This window comes from Melospiza melodia, chromosome 8 (assembly GCF_035770615.1).
Source record: "Melospiza melodia melodia isolate bMelMel2 chromosome 8, bMelMel2.pri, whole genome shotgun sequence".
Classification (NCBI taxonomy): domain Eukaryota; kingdom Metazoa; phylum Chordata; class Aves; order Passeriformes; family Passerellidae; genus Melospiza; species Melospiza melodia.
In genome coordinates, this window is record NC_086201.1 from 26,650,063 (window position 1) to 26,668,739 (window position 18,677).

Consider the following 18,677-nt stretch of genomic DNA (forward strand, 5'->3'; position numbering starts at 1 on the left):
ACAGTGTTAGCACTGCATTACTGACTAACACCAGCACAGTTGTTTTTTCATCTCAGTAGCTGTTGTTATGTAAGCCCTATAGATTTGTGACAGATGGGAGTAGACATTGAAGCAGTTTTGTGCATGCTCACCAAAGAAGGCAATATAAAATGTTTTAAGGAGCTGGGTACTTACCTAGTGACTTTTTCTGTGCTTAGAACTAAGACTTAAAGGTAAGTGAACATAGGGTAACTGGACATACTCAACCGTGAAGCTGCACCAGAGCAACTGATTTTCGCTGTTGAGACTACTCTACATAGAGGATACACTGAAATCCAGGTGAGAGACAGATCCTGCTGAGGATGCCAGGTAACAAATGCTTAACTTGACCTTGAAGTGTACCAAGCTACTAAGAATGGATGATTCTAAGTCATGGAAACAAGTAACAAAACACACAGATATGAGCCGATTATATCCTATAAAATTTACAGCACTCCTCCCTTTATTTTGCAAAGGTTAGGCATAAAGTACACAAAGCTTTATAACAGTTGTCTTCTAAAAGTTGCCTTGTAAATACCTTATGACAGCAGTAGCAATGTGGTAGAGCTGATAAGAAGACACTGAGTAGAATTTTGCCAGCAAAACACTGAGAGAGATCAGCTAAATAGATCAGAAATAAATCAGAGACAAGCTCAGAGATGTTCTCAAGTATAAAGTATTAATACAAATTAATGTATCAATACAAATTTCTTAAGGCTTTTTATCCTTAATTGTAGTTTAAATTAAAAATATCTGCCCTTGAGCTAAGAGCAGGCACTGAAAGTCTGTTGTGTTTGACTGAATTCTGAAACCAGCCCATTCCAGGCTGCAGCAGCTCTCTCTGGCTTGCAGTTGCCTCCCATTTAGTTGACAGGAAAGATGAGTCTCTTCCTCAGGGTGAAACTGGGCTGTGGCATCTGCTTCTTTGTGCCCCGCTCACAAGTTTTTCTGCTCACTTCTTGATTTACGGCTGTCAGGATGGTGAGAATATCTTCCCCTCTGCAAAGAAACAAGTACAGTTTGTGTTAGGCAGTTAACATCAGCAAAATAACATTTTTGCTATCTTGATATACACCAGTGCTAACAGCTCCTGTTTTTAATAGGCTTCAGAGCACTTCCCTAAGTTGCTTTGAACAGTTTGCATGGTGCTGCTGTGTCCTACATCACTGTTTTCACTCTGAGCAAGTATTCCCACTTCGTATCATCTACCTCTGCATCTAAATCAAATTCTTGTCATCTGGAAGAAAAATTCAGGTGTTGCCAAAAATAATCTTTTGGAAACATAGGTACCGAGGACAGCTGTACTCCAAGCGCTGGCATAGTGCCTGTATATACCAGGTTCCCTCCTTGGGACTTCTGTAGGAGACGTAATCCTGCAGGGTGGCCATGCCCAGGAGGAAGTCTGCCTCTGCAGGGATGCACTCGAGCTGAAGCCTCGCATCTTGCTCCACAGAAGAATCTTGCTCTCCAGAATCTGTTTCGATGGTCACACCTTGATGGAAAGCTTCACCTTGGCAGGCCTGAATAAAAAAAACTTTTGGTTTTCCAGCAAGTGAATTGCAATTCTGTGCAGTGAAAGAAGTGGTCAGTTCCCTGATAGGTACTTCCTGCCCATCAACACCATATATAATGCCTTTTTTCCCATGAGACAGGATGCAGCAAACAAAACAGTCCTTGTCCTCATGGTCTGCACTCCGGAAGATGTTCACAGTCTCACGGATTTCTTGTGCAGTGAGATCTTTACATTCTTCTACTGTAAAATGAAGCTTGCTAAAGACATTCCTCAGAGCCGCTGGAAAGCAAAGAGAAGGGAAATTTGAGACATTTCATTATATGGAAGTTGGACTCTGCAACTGCAGATTGCATTTCTAGATGTAACTGGTCATCTGCTACATGACTACATCCATGTAGCTACATTCCTGGTCTGAAAATACTCTAGTAGTCTAATCACTAATCATATCTCTACCATGTTCCCTTAACTGGCATTAAAAGGGTTTATTGCATATTTCTGCATATTTTAGAGTTAGTATGCATAAGGCTGATGCAAAGCTAGCCTAGCTTGTAAAGTCCAGGCTTAGGGTGCTGCTTAAAGTTTCAGTCACCTCACTAAAACTGCAAAATGCAAGTGAATTGTTCAGTGTCAGGCACTAATAAATTGATGAGTTGATTAGGACTTGTCAGCTCAGTAAACCGAGCCAACTGAGCCACTACAACAAAAGTAATCCTAGAAAGGGAAGACTGAAATTCAGACCTTGAGAAAGAGAAACAAGATTTCTATTTTTAAGGATTGGCAAACTCATCTTTAACATTCACTGTACCTGCATCCACATCTGTCCCATTCCGATCTTTCATGTGTTTGTGTTCCAGCACTCCTTCCCTAGCTTTTGCAAAATTGTGGTTATTCATGATCAGGCACACTCCACAGGGTCGGCTGGTCATTTTGTATGCTTCAAGCAACTGAAAAGAAAGACTCCTAGTGAAGCTCCTACACTCTCCTCCAAGTGCTCCTTAGCTGTTGTGAGTGGCAGAACAGGGTCCAGAGCCAGCTGGCCTCCTCTCCAGGCAGCTCTCCCTCAACAGCTTTGCTCCCAGGGCCTGGCAGTGCTCTGCCCCACTGCCTTTGGCAGTCTGTGCAGGACCACCAAAGTCAGACTCAGCCCACACAAGGTGCTCTGTTCACGCATATCTTGGCGCTGAGCCAGCTGCCTAATTCCTGGTATCATAAACTCAGCCTACCCTGCTATCCTTGCAGATGTTTCTGAAGTACAACACTGCAGCAGCTGTGCCTGGGACACAACTTCAGAATAAAGGATGCAGAGTTGTGCATTTTTCTTTTTCTAGATAGGGCTTTTAACAGTGTTCACTTCATGGAGGGGTGAGTTCTTCTAAGATAAAATCATGATGTTTCTAAGAAATAAACTAACTTACCTGGGAAGGGTCATTAAAACTGCCAGGAGGACCAGGCGCTACAGATGACACTAGATGTCCCTCAGGGTATCCTGTGCTGCCTCTCTGTTCCTCTGTGATGAGCATCTCTTCTTGGCCTGCAAAGCATTCATGATCAGTGCTGTCCAACACCTATACATCACTTCAAGAATAACTATGGGGAAGAGGCTGGTTTGTTCTGTTTTACCAAACAGCTTTAATCCATCTTCAATTCTGTTCCACAGGCTGATGTTAATTTTTTCACAGAGACTCTTCAGCATACTTAGGTTGTCTTTCCCCAGAAGGCCCTTCTTCTCCATCTCAGTGAGAACGTCAAGCATTGTCTGGGTAATCAGAAAGGCAGTTTGTTCTCAGGGCACCTCCATGCTGCCACTGGGAGCAAAGCTGCAGCACGTGCACCAAAGCTTTAATGTACTGACAGCACATGTGGCCCAGAGAGTCAATCCAGCTGACTGGGAGCTCAGGTGCTACCTCAGCTGAGCCAGTTAATCCTAGTTCAACAAAACCTACAAGTACTGTTAAGTACCAACATCTTCTCAAAACATACTCATTTCCTTTCTGTAGCTCAGAGGTGCCAAGATCTAATTAAGATCTAACCCAGGACATCTACAGGAATGTAACAATATTTTTAATGATTGTTTTCATTCAACTTTCAGTGGCTATTGTGCACTCAAGTGAAACAAAAGAATTACTGCAGTGACCATCTTAAGCACTGGCAAAAAGGGCTTTCTGTCCTTTGGGTCCCCTTTTGCTTCAGAGCAATCTCTATACCCTCATGTGAGGTATAGAGATTGCTCTGAAGCAAAAGGGGACCCAAGGGACAGAAACTCATCAGTGAGTGGCAGAGCACAGTGGTCACCCCAGGAATTTACTAGAACAGCTCTCACAGTCTCCCCTCTAAGAAAAGAAAGAAAATCCTCAAAACTTTTATTAGACAAAACAAAGTACCAAGGAATCAGAACTGGGACAGGCTGGGACAACCTAAAAGCACTGGATCTGCAAGGCTACTTGTAAATTCAAACTTATTTGACTTAGCCTTGAGAAGAATCTGCTGCTTAGGTCTGTATTTTTGGCATTTAAAAAAACATATAAAATAATATCCACAGTGGATCATTTTCTATATTTGATAATGACTGAGAAAAAAAAAAAGTCTGTTGGGTAAGATAAGTAAATGTGCTTATCAGTTTTTTGTTTATTAAGGCCACTGAGTGTCCTAAGTTCCCTGTGATGCTTGGATGTGTTGGATGTGATGGCCTCCGTGCCTGGCACTCCTGGCACAGCTGGCTGTGACACTGCTGCAAAAGCTGTGCCCGACACCAGCACAAACAAGTCCCACGTGCAACCAGGGGCACCCCTTTTCTTGTGGTGTTTTCATCTATGGATTACAGTAATAATTTTTAAAAAGTATTACAGAGATACTTACAGTCTCACGGGTTAGCTTGCTTTTTGGCAATTCGTTGGCCAAAAGTAACTTGAAATACATCAGCTCGTCTTCGATGACATCTTCATACAGCTGAAAGAGCAAGTATCTAGAAAAAGAAGTGGAGGGCGTTGTTTCATCGTGTTTCCAAGTACAACTCCGTACTATGCAATGCTCCTCTTGTCTACTGTCCCCCCAGCACATATTCCCTTTTTTTCCCGTTTGAGATGGAGGACGCAAGGCCCAGGACCGCCTGAAGGGAAACCCTTCAGCCCGGCTGAGCGGAGGTGACGGCTGTCCCGGACAGAACGAGGCGCGCAGCCGGGCCGGCCCAGCCCGGCGCCCTCACCCACCTGAAGGGCGGCACCCTTGCCCCGCCCGGCGCCCGCAGCTCCCTCTCCACCTGCTCCCGGCTGGAGCACAGGTGGGCAACCAGGAGGTCGATCCGCCCGATGCGGTAGAGCAGCTCCCTGAGGAAGGCCAGGTCCCCCGGCTCCAGCAAGCCCTTCTCCTGCAGCGCTTCGAACAAGTCGTGAGGGGTCCAGACGGCTTCCAGCCTCCTCCAGGGGACGTGGTCCCGGCAGAGGAACTTCAGCGCCGCCAGCTCGGCCCCGTCCAGCTCGTCGCTGACCGCCAGCAGCCGTCCCCGGGGCAGCTCCATGGCCGCGCCGCAGCCGCGCAAGCCGGAGGGCGAAGGGCGGAGCCCGACCCGACCCGGGGCGGTGCTTCCTTCTGCATTTAAACTTCCGGAGCGAAATACGCTACAGTTCCTCGGGGAACGGGGTGTCTTGGGATCTGTCTGTTCCCAATTCCGCCTGTTCTAGAGCCCATTCTTGAGCAAACCGAACCGGCTAGTGCGGATGCAAAGGTGTCCCTCTGCCCGGGCGTTTCCTGCTGTCGCCTCTCGCTGGTTCCCAGGCTAAACCACTGCGATTTTAATACAAGGAGAAGGAAGCTTTTATAGCACCACTGATTCGCCTTCCTCCTTACGAGCCTTCTGGGCTGCTGTCAGAAAAGGCAGCACCCTCCCTGCCGGCGTTCGGCCCGAACAGCCACCAGCCATGGAAAACAGCTCCCTTCCCACCCGTCCCACATCTACTCAGGACACTTCTGCAACAGGAGCAGGCACTGCGCTGGTGAAGGGCCCTGGGATACTGCACCACCTCCACTTCACCTTCTGGTGCAGCACCATGGATAGATGTGTTTTACAACAGGAGGGGGGAGATTTTACCAACTGGAATTCCATCCTTTTGAAAACTCATTTAATGCTCACTTTGAGCCAGAGAGCAACCCTCAGCACATTATACTGTACAATAAAGAACCAATGTTCTTTATCTTTGCTAAGCACTGATTTGAAACCAGCATCCCATTCCCAAAAATCCAGTAAAAAACACTTTAACAATATATAAAAAAGAAATCTGTACATTGTTATCCTAGAAGTGGCTTATCAATGTTCAAACCCCTATGCAAGATATTTGGTTACTATATGCATGGCAAGTTGGGTCAAAGGTGGAAAGAATCCAAAAAGCAAGGCACTTTTCAACATCTTGCTATCTTGTTCTAAGGACATATGGATCCATCTTTGCACTCACATACCTGGACAAATCAGGCCTAAACACAAAGTGGCTGCACATATAAAACTGACATGGAAGACTTAGGCCAAGCTCAGGAGATGTGTCCAGGATGACATGCCATGTGTGGCTGGCATCCACAAGAGCCAGCCATGTTTGTGGCCTGGGGAGTTCCAGTGGCTGTCAATAACAGAACGGAGTGACAAGAAAAGACACACTTGCAGAAAGGACACACAGAATGAATGAATTCCCAAAGATCTCACTTATATTTCTTAGCACATTGCAAAGAAGTCATTGAAGATTAAACATGCCATTCTCTATTCATAATTTGAAATATGTCTAGTTGAAAAGAGGCAGGTTTGAATTCAGAGAATATGCCCACGTTTTTTAGGGGTCAGAATAAAAAGGCTGAACACTCAACACTACTGTTAAACTGAAAGAATAGGTAGCAAAATGTGAATGACTGGGCAAGGACTCGTGCCCCTGGACAGCATTATTTCTTCTTTAGCTAACAGCTCAACTTTTACAAGTGTTTTCCTTTTCAAATAGCACCACTCTGATCTTGCCTGCTTTCACTTTTTCTTTCCTATCAGACTCCTGGCCCCACTTTCTGGTGGCAGTGCTTCTGCTGTCTGAAAACAAAATAGAATTAAGTGCCAGGCTTTTGACTGGATTTGGCCTCCCAGCCATGAGCTGGTAGGAAAGAAAAGGCAAAGTAAAAACAAAGCTGAGGGCCTTCACAGAGAAAAAGTAATTGCCACTCACCGTTGTCTAGCTTGTACTAGAGAGAAAAAAGAGTCAGGATATTGCAGAACCAACTTCCTTCTTACCACTCAGCTCTGTGGGAGGGACACAAATATGTGCAAAACCCCACCAGCCACACTTTGCTGAGAACACAAAACTCAAAGTGTGTTTTCTGCTTGCCTGGTTGCTGCATGACCTACATATAAATTCACAGTATGACTGTTCTGTGGTTCTTTAAAGGATTTTGATGGGGTTTTCTCTTCCTCCTAGTAGGTCTTCATCCACGAGTGATAATGGTATACTATGGAGGTAGCTGGATTTTAACAGGCAGAACAAAATACCAAATCACTTAAATTAATTTAAATCACAGGCTGTAACTGATCAGCACCCTCTATAGACCCCCCTCCCCCCTTCCAGTGAAGGACAGCTCAGAGGAGAAGGACAAAAAAACCCACACCATCTCAGGGAAGAACAGATAATAAAGAAAGTCCAATTTACCTCAACATCAGGATTGGAGAGTGACCTTAGTTTTAGAGGAGATATTTGCATCTGTGAATCATCAGGTACCCCAAGACAGTTAACAAGGAATAATGCCTTCCTGAGCAAGCCGGACCACCATGGAGGGTGTGGATAAGTGGCTGACCCCAACCCAACATAAAAGTATAAAACCTGGACAACTGATAAAACATTTAAAGTTTGAGAAGAACAATGGGCTTGAGCTGGCTTCCACCCACGTTCCACCATGACTGGGAATGTCCAGGGTCATGACAGATAGCACACCTATGTAGCTGTCTTACCCTACCAAATCAAAATCCTGTGTATCCCCAAAGATACCAAATAATTAAATTTTATATCCAATTCTGTCTCATGTAGAATAGCTGAAAGAACTTGGTCTGAGTGTATTGAACTCTTACACAGAAATATGCGAAACTGAAATGCTGTAGATGTACAACTTCACTTCTGCAGCTGCTGCCACCTTCCAGCAAGTTTCTCACAGAGGAAGCAATTACTGAATTGTCCTACTGGCATCAGCTGCCATTATCATGACAGTCCTGAACTTATTCTTTCCTACCATCTCTCCAGCTGCTGCCCCTTGGGGTGGCTGCCAACAAATACTCCAGCAAGAACAAAATTACTTCTGTGGGGTAAAAGTGTTTGTCATGCTGACTGTCCCTCAGAAAGTTCATCCAAGAGAGGAACACACCGTAAACTGAGGTGATATAAAAACCAAGAGAATTTATTCTAACAGAAACATGATTACAGAACTTCTTTCCAGTATTCCACATTCAATCAAGACACTGTGCTCTGAGAACTCTGAGAAATAGCAAAGTGAGAACTTTTATTATTGAAAAACTTACACAGTCGGGCTGTTTATTCAAGCAGATGATTGACATAAACCAAATATTTAGACGAAAAGAACCAAACTAACATAATCATGGGGTTTTGATCCTTCTGGAGCAGGATGTTATTTTCCATGAACATTTGTAGCTTCCAAAGACAGACAACGATTCACCTCTGGGTAAGGCAGTTACAACGTAACACATGCTGCTTGGGAATGCATCCAGCTTTCTGAATCTGTTCTTTTTTTGCAGATTTTAGGGACTTAACTCAGACACAAATGGGACTTTATTGACAATTCCAATAACATTTACAGTACTACTTGGAAGTCCTGTCTCACTTGAAACCCAGATTGAACATACTCCACTGCTTCTGCCGGAAAAAAAGCATGATGATTTGTAGTTTTCCACAGCCTTACCCGACTCTTACAGATCCAGGTATTGGAAGACTGATTCAATATGGAATTTGAAAAATTTAGGTCCTATGCCTCCTTAAAGGGCTAGGGCTACTACATAGATCCAGATAATTTCTCATGTAAGTTCACTTCTATGTCAAAGCCCAGATGTCATTCCTAACCGAGTGTATTCTTACTTGTCTTCTTTTCATTGTGGAACTTCAAAGATCAATAGTTTCAGTAGTGTCGATGTTATCTTTGGCATTTGCTTAAATCCTTTTATGTCTTTTGTTGCCACTTCATGGTTCACTTTTGTCAGGATGGTTGCGAGATCCACGCGCCTTGAACAAAAATGAAGAGAAGTTACACTGAGACACATGGTACTTGCAGCTCAGCCAAGATTGTGATGTGTGTTTGCCCCACTAAAGTGGTATGCCAGGGAAGGCTGGTATCTTCCTCACCCTATTGCCACTGAAATTGCACATTCCATTGAATAACCACAGAATTCAGTGTGTTTGGAGGAAATAAAAGCAACTTCCATCTAGCATTGCTCTGGTTACAGCCAGAAGAGGTCGCCAAGATGAAATAAACCTACACATTCTCCATCTCGTCACGCCATGAGAAAATGATATCTGAAGGGAAATTCTATTTTCTAAATGAAGCTTATGAGGGGATGGATGGAGGCAACAATGAAAATTATGCCTGCACAGCACTGGGGGGTTTTGTCTGTGTAATCACTCAACAAATTCACCTCTAGTCAGGTATCACCAGAAGAAAAAAAAAATTCTCAGTCAAAAAATGTTAAAAAACACACATACCCACGCTTGTTTGTGTGTAACATTGCAGCATTACAACCCTGGTTTGGTCACAGGAAAACCAGGGGAAGTCACTTATACTTTGGCTTATCTGTAGAAGACTGACAGTGCCCAATTTCAAAATAAATACTGTTCTCCACTGTCCTGAATGGCAAAAGCATTAATTGCACAAATGCAAACCACTGTGTTTCAGCACAGCATGCTTAAGTATGCACATCTGCAATACTCTAAATGTACAAGAATTAGAAATAGTACTTACTGTGGGCAGAGCGACTTCATGTTCTCACAGAGGGATTGAATGTAAACACTGCCAGTATTGGGACTGCGGTAGCACAGGTAGTCCTCCACTGTAGCCATGCCAATCAGAAAATCAGCCCTATCAGGAATGGAAGTCGAAGGTCTAGCATCCACCTCAAGATGTCCAGAAGAGTCTGATTCTACTGCAACAGATGGATGACGTTCAGAGCCTTGGCAAGCCTGGATAATAAACACCTTGGGTTTGCCAGCAAGAGAAGGACAATTAGTTCCAGTGAAGCGGGAGACTAAAGCTTCAATATTTACACACTCATCATCAACACCTTTTATTTTGTCTTTTTCACCATGGGAGAAAATGAAGCAAACAAAACAGTCCATATTTCTGTGATCTTTCTTGCTGTATTCTTCAACTGTGTCATATATTTTTTTTCCTTCTAGATCCATGTACTCAACTGTCTCAAACTGAAGCCACTTAAAGACCTTCTTCACAGCCTCTGGGGAAAAAATCAGAAGGAACTTGTTAAACATACACAGTGACAAGGAAGATGCTGAAACATCAGTGTCTTTGTAGTAGATCAGATACTAGCAGAAGTGTTCAGATCCCATCAGTAAAATCACCTGACTGGCTCTTAGTCTGCCAAATCCTATTAGAAAAAACCCAAATGCCTAACTTGCCTAATTTTTTTTTTTTTTTTAACACAAGTGGGTTAAGTATCATGCTGTCTAACACAAAAACAGATTTTAGATTCTATGTTGTATTGGTACAAATTAGTAAAGTTTACTGTGTTAACCCCAAGCTTTAACTATGCATTGCATAGTAGTCTCAGATGCCTAAGAACAACACTTGGCAAGTTAAAAGAAGTGCCACCTCTTTCGAATGACAAATCCTGTCACTCTTAAATGAAGTAGGTCCCTCATTCTGTGTGAATGGTTGATGCAGCAAGAAGGGAATCAGAGTAAACTGCTCACAAATGCTAGGAAGACTTCTCAGCAAACTGGTGGCCTAATTGTTGTATGGGCAGAGAGGAAGTACCTGGGAAGAAAGCACCTTGTAAATGGGCTGGATGGAGTTAAAATATCTGTGACATGTCCTTTCAGGAACCTGACTTTACTTTTTTATTCTTGTTTATCTTAAAAGTGATTGCAGAAAGACAGGCTTTAAGGAAAGTTACAGAGCATTTATTTGAGCACTGAAGAGAAATTGAGGACTTAAAATATTTTTCTAAGCTAAGAACTGAAAACAATCAAGAACTGGAAAGATGGAATAATAATCACTTTTTCTCTAGTTGTACATAAAACAAATTAAGACAATACCTTTTTCCTAGAACAAAAAGTAGATCCTTCTTTAAGCCATCAGCTAAATGCTGGAAATTATATATTTCCATTTGGTACCATGACTGTCACTCCAGTCTCTGGAAGCCAAAGAGTACCATGGACATGATTCTTCTTCACAGCAAAGATTAGATTATTGTTTTTGAGAATTATCAGAGGATAAAAACCAAACCAGTAATTGAATTTAAAAAGTACTTACCTCCATCTTGCAATGTTCCCTCTCTATTGTGATGTGGATTTTTAAAAATGTGGTTGTTAATAATTAAGCAGTAACCATGGGGGTTATTTTTCATCTTATATATTTTCCCATACTGCAGAAACAAAACAAACAAACAAAAAACAGGAAAGCAAAGCCAGACATTCAAAAGAAAAATACACTATATACAGATTGCTGGTCCATCATTATCTAAGCACAAAAGAAAATCACAAAGGCTAAGAAACAAAAAAGGAAAAGCCTAAGGGTACAATTTAGCTACAGAGGACAGAAATCTGCATTGTCTCCCTGAACCCCTTCTCCTCTGTCTCTTCGGTCAGGATATTTTGACATGGGATAAAGGATCCAGAAACACAAATTTGCATATGCATAGGAAAAGTTCCCGCACCCCACCATTTCCTCTGAGGGTTCTTGTGCAATTCCAGTGAGGTAGGGGGTTCTGCTATTCCCTTCACATCTGTTCAGGAGTATCCTGGCCTGGACTTTAATGTCCCAGTCTCCATTATCATTAAGATTGGTTTCTTCACTCAACTGTTTGTTCATATCTTGCTTAAAACGTTGCTGACAATCAGATCCCCACAAAGAAGGCTCGGTCTTGTCTGGAAAATAAGAATTGTTCCAAGGCCTACCCCTCCATCTTGGCTGTTCCACCTGTTTAGTGTTATGAATTTATGTTCCCTCTCCCAGAAGATGGATAAATACTTTAAAGGTACTCTTGAGGCATTTCTCACCTGTTTTGCTGCCCCTTGTTCCTCTGGATACACAGACACAGACACAGGATAGCGGACTTCTTCCCTAGAATACTTTTCTAAGAAGGAGAAGATAAACAAACATTTCAAAACCACAAGGATAAATCTTCCACTGTGCATATTTCAACACTCAAAAAGCCAGAACAAGGAGTGAACTTCAGAAGGAAGTTGCTATTGAGTGAGACATCCTGTTTCCCAAAGGAACACCCAGCTGTGGTGCCAGAAAGCACCACCTCAGCTGCAACAGCCAGGATATACATCTAGTCCTTGAAATTTCCCATCTGGTTACAGAAAGTTACACTTTAGCCAAGTGACTGGTTTTCAGGGACTTCCCTTTGACTGAGAGCAAAGGGCCTGGCTAACAGGAGATAGTGCTGACAATCTCCCAACACAAATTTCCCTAAGTCATCTGGCACTTCCTGTCTCTTGCAGTCACTCGTAAGTTATGCTGGTCCAAAACCAGCACTTTTTCCTCAACAGATAAATTGCATTTAAGACAAAGAGAAGGCAGAAGAAGGCCATTTACAAGGGACAGTACATACTTCAAGGATAGATACAAAAATCCATGATGGGATAATGAAGTAGCAGAAAACTTCAGAAATCAGAGTCCTCCAGAGCCGTTCTGCCTGTCCTAGGGTACCATATGGTCTCTTCCTTTTTACTGGACTTCTAAGCTGCCAAGGATGAAGGTATAAAACCTGCAAAAGCCCCCAGATCTGTTCTTAAACAGCTTAAATAAATTTACCTCTTTTTTTTTCTTCATAGGCATCAATTTTTTTCTTTAAGTCAGCTCTAAATCCCTGAAATATATCTTTCAGCATTGTCAGGTTATCTTCCTCAATTATCCCATTTATTTCCATTTCCAGAAAGACCTGCAACATTGACTGGTAAAACAAAAACACATGAACCAAACTCATCCAGTGACCTTTGATAACCACAGTATCAGGCAGCTCTGCAACAGGGCAGAAGACAACATCCTCATTCCCAGGGACCAGCTAAAGACCTATTACTTTTTCCTCCAAAACTCATCAAAGCAAGGATCAAGATGCTATGTAACTGAATAAACCCATCATCACTAAGGTTAAAGCAGGACAATTAGAAATTGCCTATAACTAGTCTATCCTGCTTTTTTTCAGCAGTACAAAGCACTGATGAGGATAACATAACATCCTATTGTGCCTTTGTGTTCTGATAAAGTGCTGCTAAATTCTTTAGCTATGCCATTTTCCATCACAGGAAAGTTGTTTGGTACTAATTTTGTTTATTAAAGCTCCATTGTCCACCAAGTTGGAGGTAAATCTGCTAATTTTCCTCTATGTGCCACAATACAAATAGGACTTTCAAGGAAGGTTCTTAATAATACCAAGCATTTTTATAACTCAGCTCATTACAAATATTAAACTAGCTCACTCAACCTCTTAATACTTTTGGGGAAACTTAACAGTATGTTGTTACTCCAAATTATAATAAATAAGAAAATATACCCATTGACACATAAAAATTTGTGACTCAACTCACATTAGAACTTGATTTTCTGTCTCCAAAACATTGTTTTTCCTTTAGTGAACATCACTCTTTTTAGGTATAGCATATTTCTTATAAAGACATTTGTCTTATAAATGCCAAGCAAAGATTAAAGGAAGAGCATGATAGATTTTGCAAGAAGATAAGATTAAAGAGACAGCTGGTGGAGAAAAAATAGAATCAGGAGAGAAAAAAAGGCAAAGATACAATGCAAAAAATAAGGATCCATTCTTTCACACAGCAGTTATTAGCTAACATCACAGTTCTTTCAAACCAGATTTTCATGAGAGCAGACTTTCTTTCTCTTTCCTCCCTTCTTACAAGAACTAGAGGACTCTGAACTAGCCTTGCAAAAAACTTCTCAAGACTACTTTTCATACAGCATTTTCCTGGAGCTTGCTCTTTAGTAGTGGTCCTCGGAGCAGGAACTTCACTTTTTGGACATTTTCTGAAGTCAAATCCTCTGCAATTTCATACAGCAGTTGCCTGACAATAAACAATAGAGAGACCTTCAAGAAAGAAGTAAACACCACAATTAAACATTTGAACTGCAAAATGTAAAACTCACAATGGCAGGAATTAATGAGTAATAAACACAGTTATGCTGGGATATTCACAAGACAAAAGTGCAGACAGAAGAGACAGTTGACACTGAACTGTTGTAATGTGCAAGCTCCCGTGTTTACCTGTAATCTGACACCTGTGCCCTGCCCGGGACCCGCAGCTCCCTCTCCATCTCCTCCCGGCTGGAGCCCAGGTGGGCAGACAGGAGGTCGATCCGACGGATCCGGTAGAGCAGCTCCTTCAGGAAGAACAGGTTCCCTGCCTCAATCATGTCTCTCTCCTGCAGAACTTCAAAGAAGGCCTTGGGCTCATGGATGGTTTCCAGCGTCCCCTTGGCAACATAGTCCAGGCTGAGGAATTTAAGAGCTGACAGTTCATCTGTCACCAAAGCCTCAGAAACTTCAAAAAGCAGTTTGCGGAACTCTGTACTCATTTCACATCAGGATTTGGATCTAAACACAAACAGCAGTTGATTTCATTTGTCATTAAGTAAGTGCAACAACATGATTTATGTAAGAGGTATCACATCGTGTCCAATAGCCCAAAATTAATACATGCAGTCAGAAGTATTTCCATAGAGAGGGGCTGTCTTGCTATCATAGCTTTGATGCTTAACTCCTTCAGTTCTCTGGACTTTACAAAGGATATTGAAATCTCTGTACTAAGTGACATTAGCAGAGAAAGTCATAGATTATTCTTGCTTCCTATGGTGTGTCTGGACAGTGGGGAGTACCAATGTATAGGATGTAAAGGCCTGGCAGGCTGCTGCTGGTTTTCTTCGGGTTTGGGGTTTTTGAAGTTTGCTATCATTTGGGAGAAACGGCCACTTGCCAGTCTGAAATATAGACTATGCAATAAATGAGACTGCCAAATTTTACACCATAACAGAACTGAGAGTCCACATGAGTATAGCTACTCTAAGCTATCTGGCTTCTCCTTTCTTTTCATACTGCTTCTGGCCATCTTACCCAAAGCACCTCTTCCTGGTTTGGTTTATCTGCATCAAGTAAACTCAGTTCCCAGCTCTCAATGAATTTGTAATATTAAAAGCAAATAGAGATCATGTCATCCCTTTTACAAAGGCCCATGAAGAATTCTTATCAAACTAGCTCTTTCACTGAGCATAGAGTATCACCTCCCTTCTCCTCCACTTTCTCCATCAGCTTTAGAAATAATTAACTTGGCTTATGGACTCAACTTTTGAGCACAAGAGGAAGTTAGAAAATTCCAAGCCTTCCAGCTATCCCCTCTGACACTGAAGGGACCTAGCTCTGCTGACACCATGGGCATGTTGGTGTCTGTTACAAACTCTTTTCAAACTGAACAAAGACACTGGACATGTGTCAGGAGGTCTCATTTTTTGATTGTACCATCTTCTTAACTGCAGCAACCAGCCCAGCCTGATATTTAAATTCAAAAGGTATTGGCTAACCTGCCCTTAAATTTATACAATACACTCCCACAAGAGGGGAGGCTATCAAGCCCTTAATTTTGCACAGTACACTTCACAAATCCCACAACAAACTCCTCAAAAGGTGCTGGCTCCCGAGCCACAAAAATCTCCACAAGCTCCTCCCTCCCACAACAAACTTCAAAATAGAATAGGGGGTAAAATATTATAGCTGTGAAAGCCAAGAAAGAGAAGAAAGCAAAGAATATCCCCAGTCCTTAGATTCTGTGTTGATGCTGCCAAATGGATAGTCTGGAGATGGAGTGAGAACAGAGAGGGCATAAAGGGGGGCAGGGGTGTGTGCCCAATCTGCCCAGTCCGTGTCCTGCTGGAGTTAACCTGGTGCATGGCCATTATCTAAATTAGACTCATGTGTTTTGTTCACTTGTGCACTGACACCTTTTCCCCAGAAGGGAGCTGGGCTGGGGGATGGAGCACAAATCTCAGGGTGGAGCAGGGAGCTGGCTCAGCCCAGTGCTGCCCCACTGCCTCAGGACCCTCTCCCCTGATCACACCTCTCCTGTAGCAATGCTCAGCATGCTTGAGACAAATCAGCCTACAGCTGGCACTTAAACGACCTGTCTCTTCTTCCTTCTAGTAAGATACCCATTTGCCACTTTATCTTCTCTGCCCAAGGTGTCAGACACCTGGGAATCTCTGAAGAGAAACTATGTAAATGCATTCAGAACAGGTCTCTTGTCTTACAGACACTGGCAATGGGAGACAGAAAAGGCAACAATGACAAAAGAGAGTTTCCTACTCCTGCACTACTGGAATACTGCAATCCATTTTATTTACTGCTACTGCAGATCTTTCAGTAACAGTACCCCAAGGTAGTCCAGCTGACTAACTGGAAATAATAATTAGCAAACAATTGTATTCTGCTCTCCTCCAAGGACCACTCGACAGCAAAGGAGCTTTTTGTGGCAAGCCCTTGGTCAGTGTTGTGTGGGTTAGCAAGAGTGAATGTACAAGTGAATCTAGTAAATGTATAACTGAATCTTAAACCTTTGCGTTTCAAGTAAACTGATAAACAGTGAAACACGTTGTGACACAGCACATCCAATTTGTGTTCTGCCCCAAAATACTGTTTTCTTTAAATCCACTCAAACCAAACTTTTAAACAGGCAAGAATCCATGTCCTTCAGCCCATATAAGCCAGTAGTATCTTAATGTGCTTAACCTCAATGATTACTTGACTTTATATTTCTGTAACTACAAAGGAAAGAGTAATATTTTCTTGGGAGGTAGTTATGAAGTTATCTTCTTTCTCACATAAATCATGCCTTTCATTTATGATACAAGAGATATTGCTTATAGAAGCAAAACTTTCTTGTAAAGAGAATTTTCATTTTATTTCTCAAAGGCTGTAAGTTTCAAACCCATCAAGTTATTGCAGTTAGAACAGATGTGCCACCTATATGTTACATTAAAGTCTGTCTGTAATTACAGGGAGCACAATTAAAACAATATTTAAGTGCCGCTGTCTTTTTCTCCAGTTTGCTAACTTAAAGGCACAACTGATACCAGTAAAAATAATATTAATTGTAGTAGTAATTTTAAATCACTTACATGGGAGAACAACTCTGAAGAAAGTGAGACAGCCAATCTCTAAAGTTCCAGGAAAAGTCTGCCTTTTTTACAATACAGTATTATCACATGACTTCCAAGAAATATGTTACAATAACATATATAAAATGCTAAAAAATGAATAAAATGCTAATAAAGCAGGCAATCTCTACTTCAGCTACTTCCATTTTCAGAAAACTGATTATTACAGAATTTGTGAGAAAAAAATGGTAAACAAGCCATGAAGTAATCAGGTTTTGCTCTTGTTTTACAGCAACAACTAAGCAGCATACCTAGTGCTTTCTAGCATAAGCACAGCTCAGCACTTCTGCTTTCATACACAAATCCTAATTAAAAACCAGAGACAGCTGAATCTACATATTTTCATTTAAAATATCTCAATCCCACTTCCCTGCTATATCACAAGATCTGTCATGACTTATCCCCTTTCTCTGAAGTCCCTCTCCAACTCACTCCAGTTTATTTTTAACAGGAAGATATTTTTTAAATTTTAAAAAAAGCCAGCTATTAGCACCAAATTCAGTAGCAGCACTCAGTAAATGCAGGGAAATCAACGACTGAACAGTCTTCTGAAATTATTTATGCAATATACTTCCCCATTTAGAGGAGAATTTGAACATAATTAACTTCTTACATCTTCATTCTCTTTAAAGTAAAGAATTTAGCCTTCAATGAAAAGACTTCCAGCATGCAAGTCGCTGGAATCTTCCATGAAGCAGGAAATGAAACAGCACTCAGTATGGCTACCAGACTCAGTAGAGCCTCACAGCAGAATTATGAAGTGAGTTAGGAGTGCTGAAATTTGTTAAAATTTTGCAATGAAAACAGTCATTCATGGATTTCAACCTATCTATCTTTACAAACTCAAACTATACCCCATCCGTTGATAGAATGAGGTGTATAAATTCCTTCCAAAAGGCACACCCTAGTAACAGATCAGAAAACCTTGTTTCGCAGGCAGGAATTGCTCCACCATCCAAAGGCTGGGAACAGCACAGAGGAACACAAGTACTTTTTCATCTTCAGGTCCAAAATGTTTGTCTCCATGCCATTCCAAGTCTCAGCATCTCTTTCCCTCCATAATTTCTTCTGTGTCTTACCTGAACCAGGACTTCAATTGCAGTCTGAAAGAGCCCCCGTGCCGTGATATGCACTATGACGGACAGATAATGGCTTCTCCTCAGTCAGCAGCTTGAAGTTCCACCCCTTTTGGCACTATTAGTTTCACTTTTGATTTCTTCCTCTCGGCCTCCCTGGAAAAGTTACTGTCCTTTTGTTTAATTAGTCTCCCTTATTTCCCGTAGCTCCCCTGCACTCTGGTTTCCTCCAGAACTGTCTCAGTGACCCAATCTTTTCCTTGTACAGCCTGCCAAAACTTCATCTCCCTAGAAAGGGTGGTCTTGAGGAAGAAAAACTGCTGCAGTTCCTGCCTGCTCAGCAACTGGAACAACTATCACCTGCACTGGCACAGGGCGGGACACACATCTCCTGCACAAAAATGACACGAGGGACAGGAGACCAGGAAACTTTTTTACCACTTTAAGATCATGATCTTGCCAAGACAGCAATTTCCCCAGAAGACTTTTTACACTAGTTCCACTTAAATCTGTCTATGCAGGGGCTGCACAAGACACAACCCTTCCTTAATTCTGTAGGTGGAGAATGGGTGCATGGGTCTGTATGCTACCAGTAAGCCTCAACAGCAACCGACCACATTTCTTTGTTTGTTTGTGTTTGTGACCAGTATCTTTCT

The 18,677-nt window shown here is 42.1% G+C and overlaps 2 protein-coding genes across 3 annotated transcripts; both read right to left on the reverse strand.

The window, feature by feature from the left end:
- Nucleotides 1-448: 448 nt before the first annotated feature.
- LOC134421438 (caspase-8-like) lies at nucleotides 449-5,062 on the reverse strand. Of its 2 annotated transcripts, XM_063162399.1 has the most exons (7): nucleotides 4,738-5,062; nucleotides 4,388-4,493; nucleotides 3,152-3,287; nucleotides 2,947-3,062; nucleotides 2,337-2,475; nucleotides 1,309-1,810; nucleotides 449-1,017 (listed from the first exon to the last, which is right to left on the reverse strand). In XM_063162399.1, exons 1-7 carry the CDS (start codon nucleotides 5,043-5,045, stop codon nucleotides 882-884), a joined length of 1,443 nt encoding a protein of 480 aa, XP_063018469.1. In that variant the 5' UTR covers nucleotides 5,046-5,062; the 3' UTR covers nucleotides 449-881. The 2 variants fall into 2 exon arrangements, with proteins under 2 accessions (XP_063018469.1, XP_063018470.1); XM_063162400.1 differs by lacking the exons at nucleotides 3,152-3,287; nucleotides 4,738-5,062 and having other exon boundaries at nucleotides 4,388-4,495.
- A 2,853-nt stretch (nucleotides 5,063-7,915) lies between these two features.
- On the reverse strand, nucleotides 7,916-18,165 carry LOC134421439 (caspase-8-like). The gene is made up of 8 exons (XM_063162401.1): nucleotides 18,025-18,165; nucleotides 14,007-14,336; nucleotides 13,701-13,806; nucleotides 12,542-12,680; nucleotides 11,779-11,855; nucleotides 11,033-11,144; nucleotides 9,506-9,995; nucleotides 7,916-8,772 (listed from the first exon to the last, which is right to left on the reverse strand). Exons 2-8 carry the CDS (start codon nucleotides 14,315-14,317, stop codon nucleotides 8,640-8,642), a joined length of 1,368 nt encoding a protein of 455 aa, XP_063018471.1. The 5' UTR covers nucleotides 14,318-14,336; nucleotides 18,025-18,165; the 3' UTR covers nucleotides 7,916-8,639.
- Between the last annotated feature and the right edge of the window lie 512 nt (nucleotides 18,166-18,677).

What these genes read in the sequence shown, in the direction of transcription:
- LOC134421438 (XM_063162399.1), bottom strand. Translation starts at nt 5,045, where the DNA reads ATGGAGCTGCCCCGGGGACGGCTGCTGGCGGTCAGCGACGAGCTGGAC. An exon ending in GCAAGCTAACCCGTGAGACT is followed by an intron (nt 3,288 to 4,387) that starts GTAAGTATCTCT and finishes CTGATTACCCAG; the next exon opens with ACAATGCTTGACGTTCTCAC. An exon ending in TTGGAGTACAGCTGTCCTCG is followed by an intron (nt 1,018 to 1,308) that starts GTACCTATGTTT and finishes GTTTCTTTGCAG; the next exon opens with AGGGGAAGATATTCTCACCA.
- LOC134421439 (XM_063162401.1), bottom strand. Translation starts at nt 14,317, where the DNA reads ATGAGTACAGAGTTCCGCAAACTGCTTTTTGAAGTTTCTGAGGCTTTG. An exon ending in CTATGAAGAAAAAAAAAGAG is followed by an intron (nt 11,856 to 12,541) that starts GTAAATTTATTT and finishes TCTCCTTCTTAG; the next exon opens with AAAAGTATTCTAGGGAAGAA. An exon ending in ATGAAGTCGCTCTGCCCACA is followed by an intron (nt 8,773 to 9,505) that starts GTAAGTACTATT and finishes TTTTTGTTCAAG; the next exon opens with GCGCGTGGATCTCGCAACCA.